At 42.1% G+C, this 21,087-nt stretch overlaps 1 protein-coding gene across 1 annotated transcript in view; it reads right to left on the bottom strand.

Annotated features, from left to right (window-relative positions):
* The window catches only part of C13H16orf45 (chromosome 13 C16orf45 homolog), a 49,121-nt gene extending 30,553 nt beyond the window's left edge, over positions 1-18,568 (bottom strand). The window contains exon 1 of the mRNA XM_021411141.1: positions 16,834-18,568. Within this exon, the coding sequence (XP_021266816.1) occupies positions 16,834-17,281 (448 nt within the window). The 5' untranslated portion in view covers positions 17,282-18,568. The remainder of the gene's footprint in view (positions 1-16,833) is intronic.

Here is a 21,087-nt window from a genome sequence, read left to right as displayed (position 1 = left end):
TACTATATGAACAATATACCAAAAGTTAATTCAGGGGAATTTGAAGCCTTCAAAAATTGGAAGAAGACATATGTAGATAATGATTATTTCTTTTGCTATATTCATCTTCTCATTCAGTATTTGACCACCTCTCCGTCTGATTTAGTATTCAACACTGAATATAAAAGATAATCTGTTTCCATAATGTATGAAATTTCTCCCTCCTGTTCTAATAGGTTACCATGACTTTCAAGTATGTACAGTTTTATGCAAAGCTTGAATATGTTATGTGTTTTCTGCTACCTTTGAATACTCTGATCAGCATTCACTAAGCACACGTTAAGTCACTTCAAAATGATAAATGAAACAAAACTGTAGTTATCCTCTATGTAGAAGGCTTAGCAGCAAGCCTTATACCATAGAAACTGCAGGAGAAAAAGCAGCCTAGTTGAGGGGACAGGAAAGTGTGAATTTATATTGTGAAAACAATCAGACCTGCAGGCCCCTTCTCCTAATCCAGTGCTCAAAGTCTCTCACTTCAGCCTATTTTTTCCTTTCTTTTGCATCTGTCATATTTAAATTGCTTTTTGAGGCATGCAGCTATTTTTGCCTTCGAAGGAGTAAGTATGGAAAAAGTGTTGGAAGTTCAGACTCAGCTTTTCAGAAATCTGTTAGTATTCTGTGTCTAAAACTGACTAACGATCTGATGAATTTTGTAGAACTGGGATGTGAAATGCCAGCCTTTGGTCAAAGCAGGGGGAAAGAAGAATGCCAGAAAAAAAAAGAAGCCAAATCCCAAGACAGAACTGGCATTTTATTACTTTGTTGCATTTCAGTGAGTCTTTAAACCACGACATGATGAGCAAAAACCAAGCCACCTATTGCTAAAAAATACCAAACATCAGTTGCTTGCCGTATTATTTCCTTCTGAGGCATATTAAATTCATCTGATGTAACGGGAAATGGCTCTGTTTAAACAGTCACCTGTGGTCTGAGTGCACCAGCACAACTATAATATTGGGATTTATTTTGTCCAGGCCATTAATATTGTTTTTGGTGCTTTTTTTGTTTGTTGGTGTTTTTGTTGTTTTTGTTTTAAATCATTAGTTCGATTTATGGTCTAGACATACTACAACCTGACTTTCCACTTCAGAAGTGTCTCATTCACACTCCTATCATATGATTCAATTTTAAAGTTAGGTAAGAAGAGATCATAAAAAGGACTGTGTGCAATTGCCTACTGCACTTCTGGAATCACTGCACCTGTTCCATATCTAAGAGCGCCTTGTTATCAAAAGATTCTCTTTGAGTTGCTTACTCTTTACTTTCTTGTTCTTATCTTCAGGCTTTGACCTTTTATTTTTCATTATTTACCTTTTCAAAAAGCATGTTAGCAGCAGTCTATTCTATTTCAGGCTTTTGTGCACTGTGGTCTCACTGAGATTTCTCTTGGATTATAAACTCTAGATTCACAGTATTCAATATTAACTCCTTCCTTTAACTCTCAAAGTCCTTTGGTTTCTATGGTATCATACTCAGAAGTATTGCACACAATGATTCCTTTCATGTCTGTTGTGTTACAGAGTGCCCGTACCTGCCCAACACCCAAATGAGATTCTTTGTTGGTCTGCATCTTTTATGCTTTATTTCTACAGATCACAGTTGTGGTGCAGTGAAGAAAAGCTGTTTTTAAAACTGAACCTTAAAAAAAATTGCTGATTTGACTTTTCAAATTCAACTTCATATTCCTAAATAGAAATAGACATTCAGGCAGTAAAAGTGATTGGTAGTTAAGGATGGTCTCCAGTGCTTTGCTAACTGCAAGTTTTATGGTTAAATGATGATCCTCAGCTATTTTAGGGACCGTTTTCTGCCCTTGTTCCCTACTTAAAGGTATATATCAGCATAAGTCCAGAATGGTAAATCTGTAAAGATCTTGCCTCTAAATAAGACATCAAATAAACTGTCTTGTTTGTTATCCTGATAAATCTATAAGCAGTAATTATTCCTGGCTTTGTCTTTTGTCATTTATGACAGTTCCAATTTCCTAAGTGGGTAATTACGCAACCCTTTAATCTTACACTTCCCCCAGGAAAAAGCTCTCTCTGGTTTAAGAAACTGCTCTGTGCCTAGAAGGCATCATGCTGGATGTAATGGTATCTGGAGAAAACAGCTCCCCTCTCAATAGCCATTCATTCTTTGACAATGAAGAGCCTGTGAATCTGCATCAGTCTTCTTGAGTTCTTGTAGAAATCTAATGCAAAGCACAGGATTTAACGTGATGTTCAGGTTCATCCTTAATGTAACTTAAAATCTATACTGCCATCCTGTACTTGGAGGATAGATTCCATTTCCTCCGTCTTGTACTTAAGCTTTCAGTTTTCAGCATTCTCCTGATTTTTGACTCTGTCAAATTGTGGAATTCCTCTACTTAGGGTGATAGAGGTTTTGGTGGCTAAGAGGAGAGGATGAGGGAAAGGGGAAATGATTATTTACGTTAAATGATAATAGCTGGTGTAAAGCTACAGAAAGAATAAATTTAGACTAGAAACTATTAATTTAATCCAAAACATTGACATTCTGAAGCAGGCTTTGAAGGAGGTACCAAGTGAAAGGAAGTATACCCTCTTTTCATGGCCAAAAAAAAGTAAAAATTGCGTGAATAAGTGGTATTGCGTGATTGTCTGCAGTTGCAAGAGAGTAGACTTAAGAAGCAGAAAAAATAATCTGGCTGTTATCTGGGGCTTTACTCTTTCAGTAAGTAAGGTAGAGTTTAGCTTTTTGAAGTCCAGTGTTCTCTGCAGTCAGACATTGCCTGCAGAAAGCCTCCGGATTCTTTACATAAAAAGTCTTGAGTATGCATTCTATCAAAGTTCCATGTCAAGATAGCACACCATCTCTGCTTTCATGTTCTTCCATCTGGATCTAAGGATGTTGCTTATGCAAGGGACTGATTCGGTGCAATAAGAAAATTTGCTACCTAATTATCTGTAACTAGAATATCTTATTTCTAGCTGTAAATCTGTGTATGATTTGGTGCTGTTTTATAGCACTATCATAATGATTTACATGTACATTTTTTCTACCACTGAGACTTCTGCTAGCTTTCTATATATTTTTAAGTAAGGTCTTTGATCTGTGACTCACAGTGCTCCGGACATTTCCCTAAGCAGTAAATTTTAGGGGGAGAGAGAGGACTTTTCCTCAGGAGCACATGCTCTGGCAGCAGTCTAAAAACCGATACAAAACATATTTACAGATCAGAAAACAGAATTTTGGCAACCACAAATGTAAATGCCTAGGGAGTCTAAACTTAATATTGAACTAAATGTTTCTTTGCAAATATAGATTACTTCCAATGAAATTCTTCCTATAGACAGAGAGATAAGAGCCTCAGGCCTCATTTGATAGTGCCTTACTATTAAATCCAAAATAATGAATTTTTCAATGCGATTGAAATTTGCAGAAGTGCTTCTGATGTAAATAAATTCAGGATATGCAGAATTATGTCCACTAACATAAATTACCATAATAGCACATATTGGGTCTTGAAAACGCTCTGAGGCTTTGACATTCCAATTACAGGGCTCAACCTTTCCACTTTGAAGTTGATTCCAAGACTGTCTAGGCAATTTGCACACCCCAGCCAATTGCTATTTCAGTCAATGATAACAAAGTTGCATACATCTCTTCAGCCTTTTTAGAGGGCAGATGCATAAAAATAAGGAAAACAGAATCATAACAGCAAAGGGAGTTTGGAATTAATGTCTTTATAAAATCCTTTCTAAATTCAAGTTCCACTGAATTAAGAAACCCCAGAGACATTATTTGTGGATTCACATGTGATTCTCCACTCAGCTGAAAGTGAATTCTCTGTTTTAATATAAACTGCATTTATGAGTTGAGACAGTTTTCAATATCCAGATTCTAAATTTAGCAAGTTTATATTTTGCCCTTAGAGGGCTGGAATAAGATCGTTATAGATGACCTGCATGCCTTCAGGTGCAAGCTGGACTGCTCAGTGACATCAGATTTAAAAATCTAGCAACACAGAGTGTCTTTGCTTGTGTCTCACGTATACTGACAGAATGCAAACAGGCCTTGCTCGCAGACAGAATTTTTTTAATTACAGCACACTAGAAAGGCATCATCATGAGCAGTGAGAGCATTTCAGACCAGTTTCCAGCATGCCCAGTGCCTAAACTGAGCCACAGACTCAAGACTACTGCAGTCCATTTGCAAATCAGCCTGCGGTACCTCATCCAGCCGTTCTTGCTGCGTATAAAGAAGGATTAAGTGGTTCTGAGTGGGACTTCAGAGCTGTCCATATAATAAGTTCTGCAGAGAATTATGACAGACTTAACAAAGTACTGTAATTTGCATTAATTGAATTGGGCAATATCATTTTCCAGACTTCCTACTGTTATTTCCAATTCTAAACTCTAGTTTGGGTATCAGTACTGCAGTTCTTGTTGTCAGATGCTCTGACAACAGGATTTTTCACGTTTGGCTGGTGGCTTTAGATAAGGTGTGAATGCCATTTTCCCCAGAGCACGTTACACATCGCTGTGAAACTATGCAACCTAATTTGTCTTGCTAAAACTGAAATAAGTGGCGTTTTTCCTCCTCTTTACAGGAGATGTACCATAGAATACTTCTTATCAGTGCTTCTCCTATTGACCTCACTTGACAGAAGAGTGCCTTCAGTAGCCCAGTAGGCCTAAAACCCAGAAGGTTCTCCTAACATTCTGTTCTTCCAATTTCTCCTTCTCTTCTCTGCCCACACCCACAGACAAATAAACTCTTTAGAGATGAAGCAAATCAGCTGATCTTGAATTAAATTGTTTCAGCTGTTAAGGAGCTGCTGCTTGCAGAAACCCCCAGTAATTTAGTTCATATGTTTGGGAATAGCAAGTCATTACTAGTACTGTCCAGCCTGCCTAAGTCTCCCATGGATTATGGCTTCCTTCTGGCTCAGGAGAAGGTACACAGGAAATTCCTGTACATCTTTCCATTTCAGCTTGCACTTGCCAAACCTTTCCAGCAGCCAAGAAGAGGGACAGAATAATGGCCGTGCTAATTCCCTACCTACGCCCACCTGCCTTTTTTCAGGAAGGTACAGGCCCCTAATTTGCTATCCATAAGCAGCTTAGACCCTAGATTTGAGCAGCTTTGGTATGGAAAGGGAGCTGCTTACTTTGCTGAACAGCTTTCTTATCACAGCTACAGCTCCATCACATATCACAGCCTTGTAAAAGATTTTCTTGATTATATATGCAACCTAGGAATATGTCCCATTTAAAATGCTGCTCTGTTAAATTCTCAGTACTGAGGTACTGTGTGACCTCATACCCCTCACACCAGGAAACAAAAAAGATTTCTCTCTGTTTTGCAAAAATCATGACTGTGTGTTAGAAGTGCAGTGTCAGGGTTTTATATGAGAAGCCAGCTTTCTTCTGAGGGAGGTCCTGGAAAAATAGTGTTTTTTCAACTGTATCCAGAATCTGATCTCAGTATATCTCTGGTCTACGAAGCCTGCGGTCTAGGTCTTTGGCATGTGCTGGACATACATATCTCTGGCAATCAGCCACCACAAAAATGACAGACCAGACTCTTCCTGTGTCCCTTCAGGGTAGAAATCTCCTATGTGAATTAAACATAAAATCAAGAAGAGCTGGGAACAGATATGTCATTCAGTAAAATATTGGGATGTCACCAGCATCAACACTGTAGTTATTTAAAAATGAATTAAGTTGCTTGTTTTTCTTTTTTCCTCTTTCCTCCTCAGGTAATCTTTCTTATTCAGTACAGATTTTCCTATTTCAGTAGCTGTATATATCTCCTCTGTTTCTATATGAAAACTTAAGAAAGTTTTTTTTTTTTTTCTCATAAAACTTATGAGATGAGGCAGAGATGCAATAAAGAGAGGAGGAATTAAGGGTAACAGATGAATAAAGTCCAGTACTCACTGCAGCACGCACTATGTCTGTGTGTCAAGGGCAAGACTTGTGCTGCCTCCAACATTTTCTACTATGTTCAAGAGCTCTCATACTCACCTTGATCAGAGACCCTTGGTAGTACATGGAAATAACTGCGTAAAATGTGGACAAGCTTTGAAATCAAGAGTCCTTAATATTCGCTTCCTCTCACAGTTCTGGTATCACGGTTACATCTCTCTTCTTAATTCACTTCAGAAGTACAAAATGAAAGAAGGGCCGTGCTGGTCACTGCCTGCAGGTGCCTCAGTGCTTCTCACACCGCAAGCACCAGTCCCTCTGTTCTCTCTTGAGAGCAGACGGAAAAAAATCCCAAATCAAAATGGAATATTTACCTTTTTCTAGAGGTGAAATTTGTGAGACCAGGAACTGTGGTTCTAGTTTCTTTCTGATCATCTTAAAGCTCCTAATGTCTGTTCTTTAGTGCTTTCACATGGGGTGAGGGGCACACTGCTTAAATTAGTATTTTCATCTCACAGATTTACTTTAGAAAACTTGCTTTACATTCAAATAAATCATGATTCTGATTATGTAGTTACCGCTGCTTTCTGCATATTCCTTTCACCTTTTCCCATCACATTATGAATTGAAAATACTACCTGTGCACTTTAAACAGCAATTTGTCCTTCCAAGAATGGAGAGAATATTCAGCTGTATGGAGCCTGGGGAGAAAATTGTCAGAGTGTATATGATCTGACAGTCGTTCTTATGAGAAAATGGACTGAAAATGAGATGCAAAAAAATAAGGGAAAACCGTCTCTGAAGGTCTGACCTGAAAGCCCTCACTGTCAGGTTTTTTCAGTGGTGCTGGGCTAGACCTTTATCTGCAAGGAGATATTTTAGTCTGGCTCAGGAAGACTACCAGGAGTCAGGATGGCTCAGGAAGGGGGTTTCCATGCCCAGCTCTGCATGAGATTCAGTTCTATTGGAAGGCTGTAAATAGCAACTGGTACAGTTAGTTACCGTGGTAGGTATCTTCCCTGGTGCACACCTCCCACTGAAATCAATGCACATTTCCATCTGAGATGATGTGCACTCAGGAGAAAGGCTATATTTAAGCCACGTTCCACAAAAACTAATTCATCCTCTGCTCTTACATGATGGAGAATTAAAAGGGAATATTAAGAAACACAAATTACTTGTTCGTTTACTCCTGTCATTTTACTCAGTGGTCAACGGAAACAGCCTGTGGCTTTTCATTTTATTCCTCACTAGAGCCATTTTCTGATCCTGTAATTCTAACAAAAAGCTTCAGTGCTGTAACAGTGCCAGCTGCAGATAATGTTCTGTTTTTAAAGCTGATTAAATTTTGCATTTTCTACATACTTTTTTCTATCCATATTGCTTTGGAAAAAAAAATGACCAAATTGTTCAATTTCAAGTCTTGAAAAACATATTTAGGAACATGTAGTTTTATGTAAAACATCCCATAAGTATTCACTGATAAACAGCAGCGTAAGTTGTAAGTGAAATTGTAGTAAAATGGCCACTGGCACTTCTAAATTTCATATATTTACAGTATTCTCCTTTGAGATTATCCAGTCACATACCAACTAGTGTTTCTATATTTCTCTCTGTCCACTGTGACATGGCTCTCTAATAACACAGTTGTCTAGCGGTGCTCTAAACATCTTCCCAGCTGCTGGTGGATAATTTTTGGCAATCCTCAAATCATTGGTTAAGTACTACAGACGTGAGTCTAACCCAGTAAAGGCCAAAGTGATCTGGTATGGAGAATTGCTTTAGACACTAAATAAATTGGTTCATGCAACAGATTCCCACTCCAGTAAGTAATTAAAGTTGAGAATATGCTCCTCAGAAGCCCAGAGAGAAAGGAGTTTCAGATTTCATAGGAGAAAAGAGTACTATCAAGAGAATGAATGTCACTATTCCTAAACCCGCTGGCGTACAGTGGGTATACTGTGGCAGCAAAGCAAAGGCCAGGCAGCAGAGAGTCATACCAGGGACTTGCTCTCCAGTGTCCAGGCCACAGTGCTTCCAGGGACCCACAAAGAAAAGCTGTGTTCTTAGAGGTGGAACTACCACAGCCCATAGAGCCAGCAGATCCCAAACCAGCCGGTTCTTTCTAAGAGTGTACTCAGTGGAACAGCACAGGGCCCAATCTCTACACCTCACAGAAAGTAGTGACAACAGTTGGCACACAAATCTGTTTTGCACTTGCCTTTCGTCTGTGGATGTGGAGTCATTCTCCGGCAAGCTAATTGCTTTGGCATACTTCATTTTGATTCTGTTTTCTTTTAATGTACCAATACATTCTTTCTGACAGCTGGCAATGAGCTGAGCTTGCTGCCTCCCTGGAGGTCTCCAAGGTGAGGAAATGAAGGCCACACAGCAGTCTTAAACTCTGAGTGAAACAGAGAGCTGGCTCTCACCTACTCTTTGTATAAAATTAAAAAAAAAAATCCCTACTAGAAATGTTGTAATTTCAAAGCATTTCAACACCTTACCAAGGCAGAGATCTTGTTTTTACTGGCTTTCAGAAACTCTGTGGCCATAGTCTTTGCTGTCATATTCCACATGCTCAGACAAGTATCTGCCTGGAGAAAATGTCTCTGCCTTATTTCTTGGAGTCTGCCAAACTGCAGTCATCTCAGTCCTCTCCAGATCAGTGTCCAGAAGAGGTGGCCATGGTAGAAGATGAGAGAGGGAAGGAACTACAGTTTAGCTGAGGCGAGAGGGAGCACAAATGCATAACTAAATCATGTGGCTTCCTCCTCTCCCACCGAAGTTTGAGGGCCAGCCACTCACCACAGGGGCTCCAATCTATTAGCTTATGATTCACTGCTCAGAGACAAGGAGATTGAAATGGCCTTGCCCTCGCCAGTGCATATGGCCTGCTAAGGCTCTGTAGGACCTGTGCGGTGTGGCAAGGGCTGGGAGGCCCAGCTCACAGAGCAGCCTGACACAAGTCCCCAGGGGAATGCTCATGGAACTGACACAGACCCCAAATTCCCTCCTGGAACTTTCTAAAGAGAATCAAGGTTAATAGGGCTCCAGGAAACAAACACAGAGCCAAGCTTTGCTCATACTGAAATCACTGAGGAAATTTCCAGTTACATCAGTGAAGTCAGGACTGCATTTTTCTCTCTAAAAAAGTGTTAGTCAGGCTTCTCTGTCATTTTGCACAGAGGTCAGGTCACTATCTTGCTCATTTGGCTTCAATTTACTTTGGCCTCACTGAAAGGACTTAAGTGGTAGAATGATCTGTTGATGCCTCTTATAGTTTTGGAGTTGTTTTCTTCAAGAGATAAACAAAACCATTAAACCACTTTATAATTTAAATCTTTTATTACAATTTAATCAGTAGATAAGAAACGTTTCTGTAGAAAAACTCTAAATCCTTCCTACTCAATAAAAGTTTGAGTAGGGGGGAAGGGTTCAGGGCAGTAAAAAAGGTCTTTAAACACTGCTGCTGTTCCTACAAGAACAAATTACCTCCTGCGTTTTGGTAGTGTTTGTAATCATGAGACATTAGCAATGAGCCACCTGTCTTTCTGAAAATTATAATTCTCATTTAATGATGAATTCTCTTGAAATGATTTTCTCAAATATTTTGCCCTTTATGAGCTGACAGAATGTTGATAATTAATCTTTCAATGCTGATCCTGAAGGGCAACTAGCATAATTATCCAAGCATCCTCCTGCTGATTTCACATACAGTTTGCCCTCTAAACATGCATTTTTCATCTTTGACTTGTGAATGCATTTATACTGTACCTTTTATGTAGTAGATAGTAAATCATGCTTCGTGGAAATATATTACTATTCTTTACTTGCTGAGTCTCTAGGACTGTTTTACTGAGGATGATTTCTATGAAAATGGAACATATTCAGCTCCAGAGGAGAAGCACTTTGGGATTCAGAATTACAGAGTTCCAACCTTCACAGTGCTCAGAAAACTCTATAAATGCCGTGCATGATACACAGTACTCTGCAGTGCATGCCCAATCCCAAATGTAAGTTTTTAATCTGTTTTATAAACCAGCTTTGAGACGCAGGCGTTCTTAAAAGCCGTTACTCTGATGAAAACGTGCTATGCAACTAAGGGATCAATTATCAAATTATCAAACATAATCAGAAAAATTAGACAGACTGAATCTATAATCCCACAGGCTACCAGCAGCAGGTATGGTGTGGGTAGTTTACAGTGTCCTATTTTCCAGGTCCAATGCTTTTTTCTCTAAAATATCTTTAAAGGAGATACAAAAATTGGTAAGCACAGTCCCAAATATGATGCTTGAGCCTCATAATTTCCAACAATTATTGGTTGGCACTGGTTTGAATATAAACAGTCCATTAGACATTAAGTGTTCATTTCCTACTTGAAGCACACAATTAGGCATGGAGATTTTGGAATTCATTAACCCTCTGATTTATGAGCATCTCTGCCTTTGCTGATGTGCAAGTAGATGGTACAGCAGTAAGACCCTGACTATTTGGCATAACCACCACGTTTTTTGCTGGATATCCCCTGATAGTATCCAGAACTAGCCACATTCCTGCTACGCTCAGCCCCGTTGGCTTTGAGAAGGTCAGGGTGGGTTGGTTTGTTGTTCTTCTGTAGGACAGGCTGGACAGTGTAGGATACAAAGTACTGTAGGGAGACAATTATGTTTAGAACCATGGGACAAGTTAGGGAGTAAATTGCCTGTACTTTTTGTTGAGAAGCTTTGGAGACCTACAGCCCATAGCTAGATAGAAAAGTGAAGGAATTGCAAAACTCATGAAATGTGATAGGAAGTGTCCCCAGATAGGATGGTGTATCTCTGTGGGGATCTGCACTACAGAGTTCCATGGAGGTGGGAGACCAACATGAAGATGCACACAGAAGAAGCTGTTCTGAAGGTCACAATTAGTCCAGTTACTGACCAGTATTTAGTAAGGCACATGAAAGCACTCAAAGATTTTCTTCCTCCCTTCTTTCTTTGTCTCTGCAGCTGCCTGGAGCAGCCTGCCATGGGAGGAGGAATTAGAAAGATGAGACAATGTGTAGATAGGGTAAACTGGATTAATCTCACCGTAAATCCTTCAATTAGCTTTCGGTGAAGTAAAAGAAAACAAAGATATGCCTTTCCCTCATCAGTTACAGGCTGTGCAGGAATGACCTGGTGGCAGTTATTAAGTGGTAGATCTTTTTGGTTTCATGGATCAGACTGCTTTTCCTCTTGAACTAAAACATCTGTTAGCATCAATAATTATGATCAAGAAATAAATATAACTGGCACCATCTCTTGAAACAGTCTTTGTTGAGGATTGCAGTATTTGGGCAAATATTTTCTAAGAAGAGTGGCATTCTGTGTTAGCGTTTGATTGTCACATATAGTAATTTCTTGGTCCCTCTCTTTTCAAAATCTTCACATAGTGTGTTGTGGTTTTGTTTGTTTGTTTTTAATGAATGGAAACATGGAAAGAATAACGTTATTGGAAACTAGTGTTCGGACCCTCAAGGAGCCAGCAGGCTTGCTGCTTCTATAAAAAGAAATACGATTGTGTGTATCCTTCAGTTAGCTTCTCCCTCACCTATCTTAGTTGATGGTCTGAATAAGCTTAATCTCTTTTGTCTGTCTTACTGCATGTAATAGATACAATTAACAGTTCAGGGGAATTTAGTTACACAAAGGCATCACCATGAAAGAACAGCAGTGGAAGCTGGGTCATACAAAGCTTGTGAAACACTTCTGGTTTTTTTTTTTTTTGTTTGTTTGTTTTGTTTTTAAATCAGAGTGGAGGCATGAAGAGACATTACAGAAGAAGTTACATTACAGAAAAAGAGACGTTGTAAGCAAAGCAATGAAGTGCTTTTGCAGACATTTGCGCAATGTGTTGAGCATTATGGGAAAAGGCCCAAAGGTGTGTGTTTGAATATTTAACTGCTAGGTGATGGAAACATCTGTAGTTGATGCAGGTTTGGATTTAAGTGGGGAGAGTAGTAAACTTCAGCTCCTTTGTAAGCCCCAGAAGTGAGTCTTCCCTCATGCTGAACACTCCTGAATTCCCAGTATTGCTCTGGAGTTTCTAACTTAACAGCCCTCAGCACTACTGCATCTCTTTCTAGTGGTACAACATAAGTATCCTTCACTCTCCTGAAGCAGGACAGAAGGACAAACAATGAGGACATCTAGTTTTTACCCCATCAGGTACCAAGGATGCATCCATCTTTGTTAGAGTCCAAACAAGTTTGCTGTTCTAGAGTCATTTGGGATCAATACAGCATGAACGTGCAAGAATGCATTTGATGTGTCACAAGAACCAACGTACTAACTTACCTGTCTGTACAGATATACAGAGCTATTAAATCTCTGAATATTATCACGCTGACATATAAAATCAAGAACAAATTGACATTAACCTGCTTTTTGACTAATACCTACAGACACATTATTAATACAAATCCATCCTAATTACTGATCAGAATGACAGATGTCACAGGACGCTATCTGTGCATACTTCACTTTGCAAGACAAATGTGTTTCTCTGTTGCTACTTGATTTTATAATATTTTGTAAAATGTCTTTTACAATATTTATTATAAAATGTTATTAAGCACTATTAAAACACCATGAGCTAGATCCTGTTGTAGGATGTAGCCATTCTGTTCTGATAAGGAGATCAGGCCTTAATAATAGCACAAGCAGTTCCCAGTAGATAAAGCAAATGCCCAGAACCAGAGTGTAAATGTCTTTTCCTCATCCTTTGCTCATCAAGATGTGGCTATCAGACCACAACTGATGTTACTGCAATCTATTGTGTTTTCTTTTAAACTTTTCAAGATTCTTGCAAACAGAAAGGAACCATCTCAGAACAGAACATCGCTGGTTTTGAACCAAAAAGGATGCAGATAGATATAAGCTACTTACCTTCCCCAGCTGACAAGAAATGCAAATGCAAAATACTCAGTGGTGCACATTGTATATATATAAACATTTCAATGCTGAGCACAGAGTGAGGTTCAAACAGTGACAAGCGTTTCTTTCTGGGTAACAAGTTCAGAAAGGTTTTTTAAGATAAGCTGAGTATGGTGGAAAAAAAAAAAAACTTTACACAAGTGTCAGCCCTGGATACCTGTGAACCTGGGAAGAATACTATCTTTCTGCTGTTGCAACAAACCAGAAAAATCTCAGGACTACATAGTATCGCCCTACTGACACTGTTCTGGAGTGTACTGCCATCTCACAGCACCGCACTGCCTGTATATAAAAACCCATGATGCCACATCCACAGCACAAAGGGAGATCAAGTAAAATTTGCTGTGGAGGCTACATGCTGCCACTGGGTGTCATACTGGGAGTCTCGCTCTTCAGTGCTGGTCTGTAATGGGGTCCCCCACCCCCTCATCTCCACTTCATAACGAAAAAGAGTTGAAAAGGTGCATCTTTGTAATAGGAGTGGCAGTGCACAGCCATACCGAGTTGCCATTCAAATGAAAACAATGAGCAAATTTCATGCAGTACTAAATTGCATCAAAGTCAATCTTTTGCAGATTTCCGACATTTCTGCCTCCTTTCATTGACTGAAGCTGAGACATTCACCTTGCATTTGAATTTAGTCATATACCTCATAGAAACTGAAAAAGGAAGAAAAAAAAATCAGCAGAAATGCATCTGCAGTATTCAAAAGAATGGTAAAAAACTACTTTGTTTCTTTGTGGCTATTTCCCTGGCATGGCATGCAGTTATTTATTTAATCAGGACACTACGAGTCCCTGCCGACGGCAAGACGTGATTCTAAATGAGGCTGTGCACTTGATAGTAAGAACTGACCAAAACGCTTGAGTACTCTGCTTCAGAGCAGGCTCCCTGAGACTATATTGTGAAGATCATTTACAGAAAAGGCTACACTGTTATTATAGTTTGTCAATTTGTAAGTATGACTGCATTTACATGTATGGATTAAGAAAAGCAAGAAGTACTCAGTATGAGGTAAGTAGTCATTTTTAATGTTCTCTGGAAATTCTATTTTGTATATGAAGTGGAAAGCTTCGGTGTTTTGTTGAAGAGAAAACTTTAAACGATACTTCATATTTTATATGCAAACCTACTGGAGATCACTACAGTTGGGTTGTAAGGGCACCAGATCTTCAGCTACTGTCAATCAGCATAACTCCACTGATAACCTGTACAATAGAAATGTGCATGATATTACACTTAATAGCTAAGAAGTAACTCGTCTTCATGAAAACCAGTAACCAACAATGCTTTCTATACCACAGGCAGAGAACAGGTTGCCCAGAGATGCGGTGGAAGCCCTGTCCCTGGAGACATTCAAGGCCAGGCTGGACCAGGCTCTGAGCAGCCTGACCTAGCTGTGGATGTCTCTGTTCACTGCAGGGGAGTTGGACTAGATGACCTTTAAACATCCCCTGCAACTCTAAGGATTGAATGATTCTGTGTTAGCACAGAGCTCCCTCTTCATTTAGCAAATTAAGTATAAACTAACAACTACCTAAACTTGACATAATCAAGATATACATTCCCTTATGATAAGACTGTGCTCACATACAAAAGCACCAGCCAGGAAACAGCATCACATTGTGCAGACCGTAGTACAGATACATAATAAGTGCTGCCTCCAGAAAGATCCTGATTTAAGACACAGCAAATCATCTAAGGAAAAGGGGCAAATGGATATGGACTAAAGGACTTCTGCTCTTGTTAATACAACTACTTAGCATTCCATATTTAAACCAATATGCAAACATCAAAGGCTAATTGATTACATTAGTGAAAAAGGGCACAATGCCTCTTCGGCTTCTTTCCAGACCTTCTGGAGATTCCTGTCATCTTGCCATGCAATTTAGGACCGATGCTGTAAGGAAGCATTAATACAAATAGTAAGATCTATTTATTTTTAATCGATGCAGATGTTTGACCAGAAGTCAGTATTAGTATTAAAACAGGAAAGAGACGCAGCTATCGTAAACAGCATCCCTACAGTATTTTAAGAAAATTGAAACCAGTGAGCAAACAGCGATTACTCAAGTTGCAAAGTCCTGATGTAAAAAAAGTTCTACTTTTCAAAGAACAGACCATGGCCTCTGGATTACTTCTTATTCTACATCTACATCATTACACACATACAGAAATATTCTTGTTGAACTGAATTTAATGTGTAGAAGGGCAGCGCAGCAGCAGAGCAAAGTGCAGACACCTGGAAACTTGGTTCTAGTCCTGCCTACAGCCCATTCTGGTACCAGGTCAAGCTGTGATTTTGGGTGGAAGCTCAGTGCTGAGCACACATTTTTGAGCAGATCAGTTCTCCCACTCAGCCTCCGCATTCCCCTCTGCCAAACAGATGATCTTTTTGTCCAGAGCTTGCAAAATGTAACCCTTCTGTTACCTCCAGGTGCCAGTTATTATTATGACAAGCACTTCACTGCACTCTGCTTGTGAGCTGACTGCAACAGAAACAGACATGTATGAGAACAAGAAAGAAGTCTGTATGTCAGAGGACCTGAAGAACTGTTGTAGACATCTGAGTCAACCAGCTCAGGCAATAGAGACTTCACTCTTCAATTCAATTTTAGAAAGTGTAGATTTATTCAGTCCTGAACCTATGCCAGGCACTGCAACAAAACCAACACTGCAGCTGAAGCATTGGAGTGGGAGAGTTACACCTCTGTCACCAGCATATGGACAGCAGTAACATATTCATGAAGAACTGAAGGCAGAGGTAAAGCACAGTTCCAGAACACAGCACTATCTGAAAACTTTGAGTCCATCAGAAGTGTTGGCAAAAATCTGCTACCACAGTGCTGCAAAGCTCCAGGATGTTAAGAGGCACCCAGGCGAGTCTTTACGATGCACATCGGATGGGTGGTGAGTTCAAGAATATCAGCAACCCCATCAGCAGCCAACACTAAGACATCAGCACACACACACAAAGCTTTTTTTCTGGTGGCCTAATCAAACACCTGCTGAAACTTAGGCAGTATTTTTCTTTATAGCAGCACAGAGCTTTTTGCAACTTTCATCAAGATTTCTTGCCTCAGTGGCTACCTTGAGGATTAGAGGGGGCTTACTGGGTTGTAAAGAAGATAGTTTTGCCAATAAGAGAATAACCCTTGGGACCTCAAGGAAGACAAGGTCCTGGTGAGAACTTGAATTGACAGCTGTTAATCTTTTCAGCTTGTTTTTCCATCGAAGCTTTGGGAATGTTATGTCAATCCTTGCTTTCTGGATTACGATTTCAGGAAAGCTGCTCCACTACAGAGCATTTGTTGAGCTCCTAAATACAGCACAACCACTGAAAAAGTGCACAAAGTGCTGTACTGCTGTACCTTTCGCCAGAGATAATCAAAGGGAATAATGTGGTTGTCACTTGTGCCTTTAAACGTGAAGCACGTTAAAGGTTGCCAACATTTATGAAAAGCCATATATGAAATCCCACTTGATGAGGGAGAGCTGAGGTCCAGCTCACCCTTCCTCGGGCACCCCCCACCGCTTTGCTCTGCGGAGCGCGCTGCCCACCTGCAAGGAGACAGTGAAGTGCCCGGAGCCGCACCAGCACCGCACCGGCACGGCTCCAGCCCTCTGCTTTCCTGCCCCTCAACACAGGAACGCTCTTTGTCTCAAGCAGCCCTCAGGCTCGAGCCTCAGAGGGCACAGCCCTCATACGGACCTCCCGAGGAACACGGCGGCTTCTCCCTGCTGACCACGGAGAGCGCCCAGCACCTGACCAGGACCGGGCGGCATCGCGGGGCCGGCCAGCACAGCACAGCACAGCACAGCACAGCACAGCACCGCACCGCACCGCACCGCACCGCACCGCACCGCAGCCGGCCCCCGCCGCCCAGGGCTGCCCGAGTCAGCGGGACCCCCGCCCGCGCCCCCACACTCACTTCTCCCCAGCGCCTCCGCCTTCCACTCCGTCTCCTCCACTGCCCCGTAGCGCCTCATGGGTCTCTCGGCCTCCGCGCTGGCCGAGATGGATCTCCTCAGCTCCATGGCCGAGCCGGGCGGCGCGGGGCTCCGCGCCTCCCTCACTCCATGCCGGCGGGGCTGCGGCCCGGCTGCCGCGGGGACGGCTCGGAGCTGCGGCTCCTCCGTGCGGAGCGGGGGCCCGCGGGCGGGGCGAGGAAGGGGCGCTGCGCACATGCTCAGTGCGGGGCTGGGCGGGGGGAGGCCGGGGAACAAAGCGAGCGGAGGTCCGCGGCCGGCCCCGGCGTCAGGCTGCGCGCTGCGGTTCCCCAACAGACTCCCCAGGTCGGGTCCTGTCCCCCTAGCGTGCTCGGGCAGCCCGATCTGCGCAGCGCTGCTGCCGTGCGGGTGTTGGCAACGGCCTCGCATCTACCGGGCGCGCTCCTGTGGCATCTGCGAAGCCAGCCGGAGTACGGGAGGACCGTTCTAGCGGCTAGCGCCTCGCTGAACACGTCGTCGGGCCCGAGCGGTTCATTAGTGCGGGTCAGCTCCACGGCCACGTCTGGCTTTTGCAGCCGAGCACATCTCAGGTGGCCATGTACACATCTTTTGGCTTTCCTGACAGTCCAGCTGTGAATGGCCTAACACTCATTGCAGCATCCTGATACCTAAAGCAGGACAGCACCCAAACAAGTGATGTGATTCTGGATTTCTCACATGTATTTTCCATAAACACACAGCTTTGCCACTTATGCAGCCTCCTGGGATTAGAAGAGAAGGAAATGACTATGCAGGAAGCACAAGTGGGATTATAATAATTATTATTATTTATTTTTATTGTGGGGAACGTTTTGTGGATAAAGTCCTTGAACAGCATTTTAGAGATTGCGTTATCTTTCCTAGTGAAATCCCATTGCACTTCATTGTGTGTGGTATCATTCTGATGTGGATGATGAAGCAGGAGGTGGGGAGGTTGCCCAGTGCCCCACAGCAGAGCTTGCCCAGGCTACGAGCAGCAAGGTGTGGATAATGCTGATGCACATGGGGTGCATGAAAGAAAGCTTGCATCGCATGCCTTTGCCTAGAACCTTTGCCTTGCCTTTCAACCCTCAATGCTACAAAAGTGCTACAGTGACATTTAGTGATGCACTTACTAATTGGACTGACGCACATTGCTGCTACACTCATAAACAATATTGTTTGGGAGTTCTTTACATGTTGGAGGAGAGAAAACCTCCTCATCAGTTTTAAAACAGTAACACTGTTTTTTTATTTTTTATTTTTTTCCTGAGAACTGGAATTGTTAACAAATTGAGTTGGACTGCCAAAAAGCTGCAATGAGGTTTCCATGGAGCCTTCTTTAAGTTTAGCAAGCCCAACTCCTCCAACCTTTCTTCATAAGAGAAGTACTCTAGGCCTTTGATCACCTTTGTGGCCCTCCTCTGGTCCAACTCCAAAACTCCACATCCTTCCTGTGCTGGGGCCCCAGGCCTGGATGTAGTACTGCAGGTAGGGCCTCACAAGGGCAGAGTAGAGGAGGACAGTCACCTTCCTTTCTCTACTGGCCATCCCTCTGTTGATGCAGCCCAGGACACTGTTTGCCTTCTGGCCAGCAAGAGCACACCACCGGCTCACGTGTGGCTTTTAGTCCACCAGGACCCTCAGGTCCTTCTCCACAGGGCCACACTCAGTGAGTTCTTCTCCCATACCTGGGACTGTCTGACAGTGATAGGACAAAGGGAATGACTTTAAACTAAAAGAGGGGAGATTAAGGTTAGATGGAAGTAAGAAATTCTTTACTCAGAGAGCATGGTGAGGCCCTGGCACAGGCTGCCCAAAGAAGCTGTGGGTGCCCCATCCCTGGAGGCGTTCAAGGGCAGCTTGGATGGGGCCCTGGGCAGCCTGATCTAGTGGGGGGCAACCCTGCCTACGGCAGGAGGTTCAAACTAGATGATTTTTAAGATCTCTTCCAACCTAAGTCATTCTGTGATTCTATGATTTTGGAAGGTCCTCTGAGCACTGTGATTTCTCCTCATCTTCTCACTGCGCTCCACAGGGATTTGCAGTGATATGAGCACTAGACGTGTTGGAGGACTGCCCGTGGACTGCGCAACGCTTCATACTCGTTGGTTTTGGCCTTTAGAGATAGAGCCCAAACAAAGCTGTGAGTCAAGCAGGAAAGCTGGTGGCAGCACGCTGCACAGCTGATTTTGGGTGACAGTACAGCTGCCTGCTGGGGTGGGCTGGACTGAGTCACTTGTAGAAGTGAGGAGTACAAGTGTGGGAGGAAGAGCCCATCTGGGATGTGGATGAGAGTTGGACAAAAGGAAACAGGCTGAACAGGGAGAAGGCCAAGTTTGCGTGGATTTGAGGCCTATTTAGCTTCAATCCATTCCTTCAGTGTTTTAGATTATTATAATCCAAGTGCTTTGTTTAGGAGATGGAGGAATGATCCTAGAGGTAACTGAATATTTAAAGCTCTGCATTTGTTAGTATGGGTGAAAAACATTCACTGATTAGTAAATGGGATGCACAGAGTTTACTTACATGAAGCAAAGAATGTACAAAGTGATTTCTGGTAACTGGAGCGTTTTCACTTGCCCATTTTGAAACAGTCACAAAATCCGGAAGAGGCCCAGTCCTGCAGGTGTGAGCAGGTATGTGGAAGCAGTCCCATTGAGTCCATTTGCACAGAGGTTTTTGCAAGACTGGAGCCTAAGTACAAACCAGTTATTTTGTTAATGTTCTATAATTAGCACTTCCACTGTTGCAACTTTAAAGCATTTTGACTACTGCATTTGCAAGCGGAATTCCATTTCTCCCCTACTGATGGAGCTTGCAGTGTACCCAGCAGTACACATGGATTTCTCCACTTGCAGAAGATGGTGTTCTTCTGCTGAAAGCCCTTTTAAGGAAGAAAACATAAAAATTCAGATCTCTTCTCACTGCTCAGTAGATAATGCCTGGTAGAAAAACAGAGGTGCTCTTTGCTCTGGCGGTCATTTCCGCTGACTGCTTTTGTTTCCTTCCCATTTCTCAATTTTAAGACCTGCCATCAGGAGCTGTAGCTGGTCAGCGGCAGTTGGCAAATCCATTCTCCTATCTACTGCTCTTCTGGCCTCCACTATGCATCAGTGATGCCCCATGGCAGACAACACTATAAATAACAGGCACACTTTACTCGGGCAAAATTCTTAAGCATGACTCGTAAATCCAATGGGAAGAAAACCCTTTCTTTGCCTTCATGGAGCTTTTCAAGCACCTGAGATTACTCAGCCTGAAGTTCTTGGATCATTCTTGCTTTTATGGGGACATCTAGTACTCCAAAAGGTTCTCAAGAGCTGCTTTGAGAACCTGGGATGGGCTGCAGTGAAGGAAGAAGTCAGGGTCATTGTTCTGTGTCAGATAGTACTGTCATTCTAACACAAAAGTAACTTTAAATGTCAAAATTCTGCCCAGGGTTTTCATTTATTTCTCATTACCATCAAAACTTGCAACTTGTCTGATGAAACAAAATGAAATTAAGTGGATTATGCACAGTTATTTCATTTTGTAGCCATAAATACCAAGATCCGTGATTACCAGGACAGAAGTGTGGGACTTCTATGAATCTGTCCTATAACATTTCTTAAACACTAACACTTGTTTAAGAACATCTCTGTGTTGGAGGAGTTACCAAAATTCTGTGGTATTTGATGTCATGGTTAATCTTGTTTCCCTGTGAAAATACCTCCTCTTCAATCTTCATCCCTCGGCTCTTAGGATTCTCTTAGTTCCAAGTCCTTAGCATTTCCCCAGTTATTCCTAGTACAGTGTGCAGCCTCTAACCCCACATTGTACAGGCTGTGTCATCAGTGTGTAGGAGCCCCAGGAGACCATCAGCCTGCACACATTCACATTGCTGTGCTGCAGCCCCTGCATCACCTCCAGATACCAATTGTCAGGCATATGCACGGCACAAAAATGCCCTGGTGAAAAGCTGTGGGCATTACAGGAGAATGCCTACCTGATGGAAAACCTGATAGTCAAACAAATTTTAGAAGGCATACACTTAACTTCCCGATGCTTCCTCTCCTTCATGATCCTATGCAGCATACAGACTGTGGGATGAAGACAAAGACAGCCACAGCTGCACTGAAGAAACTGTAGAAGCCCTTAACACAATAGAGTTGTTGTAGGGCACCATGCACATAAAAGCATGAATATTACCTGCTTGAAATTGAGCCAAAGCAGAA

The sequence above is a fragment of the Numida meleagris genome, chromosome 13 (genome assembly GCF_002078875.1).
Source record: "Numida meleagris isolate 19003 breed g44 Domestic line chromosome 13, NumMel1.0, whole genome shotgun sequence".
NCBI lineage: Eukaryota > Metazoa > Chordata > Aves > Galliformes > Numididae > Numida > Numida meleagris.
Note: the sequence above shows the minus strand (reverse complement) of the source record. Positions and strands in the feature narration are given on the sequence as shown.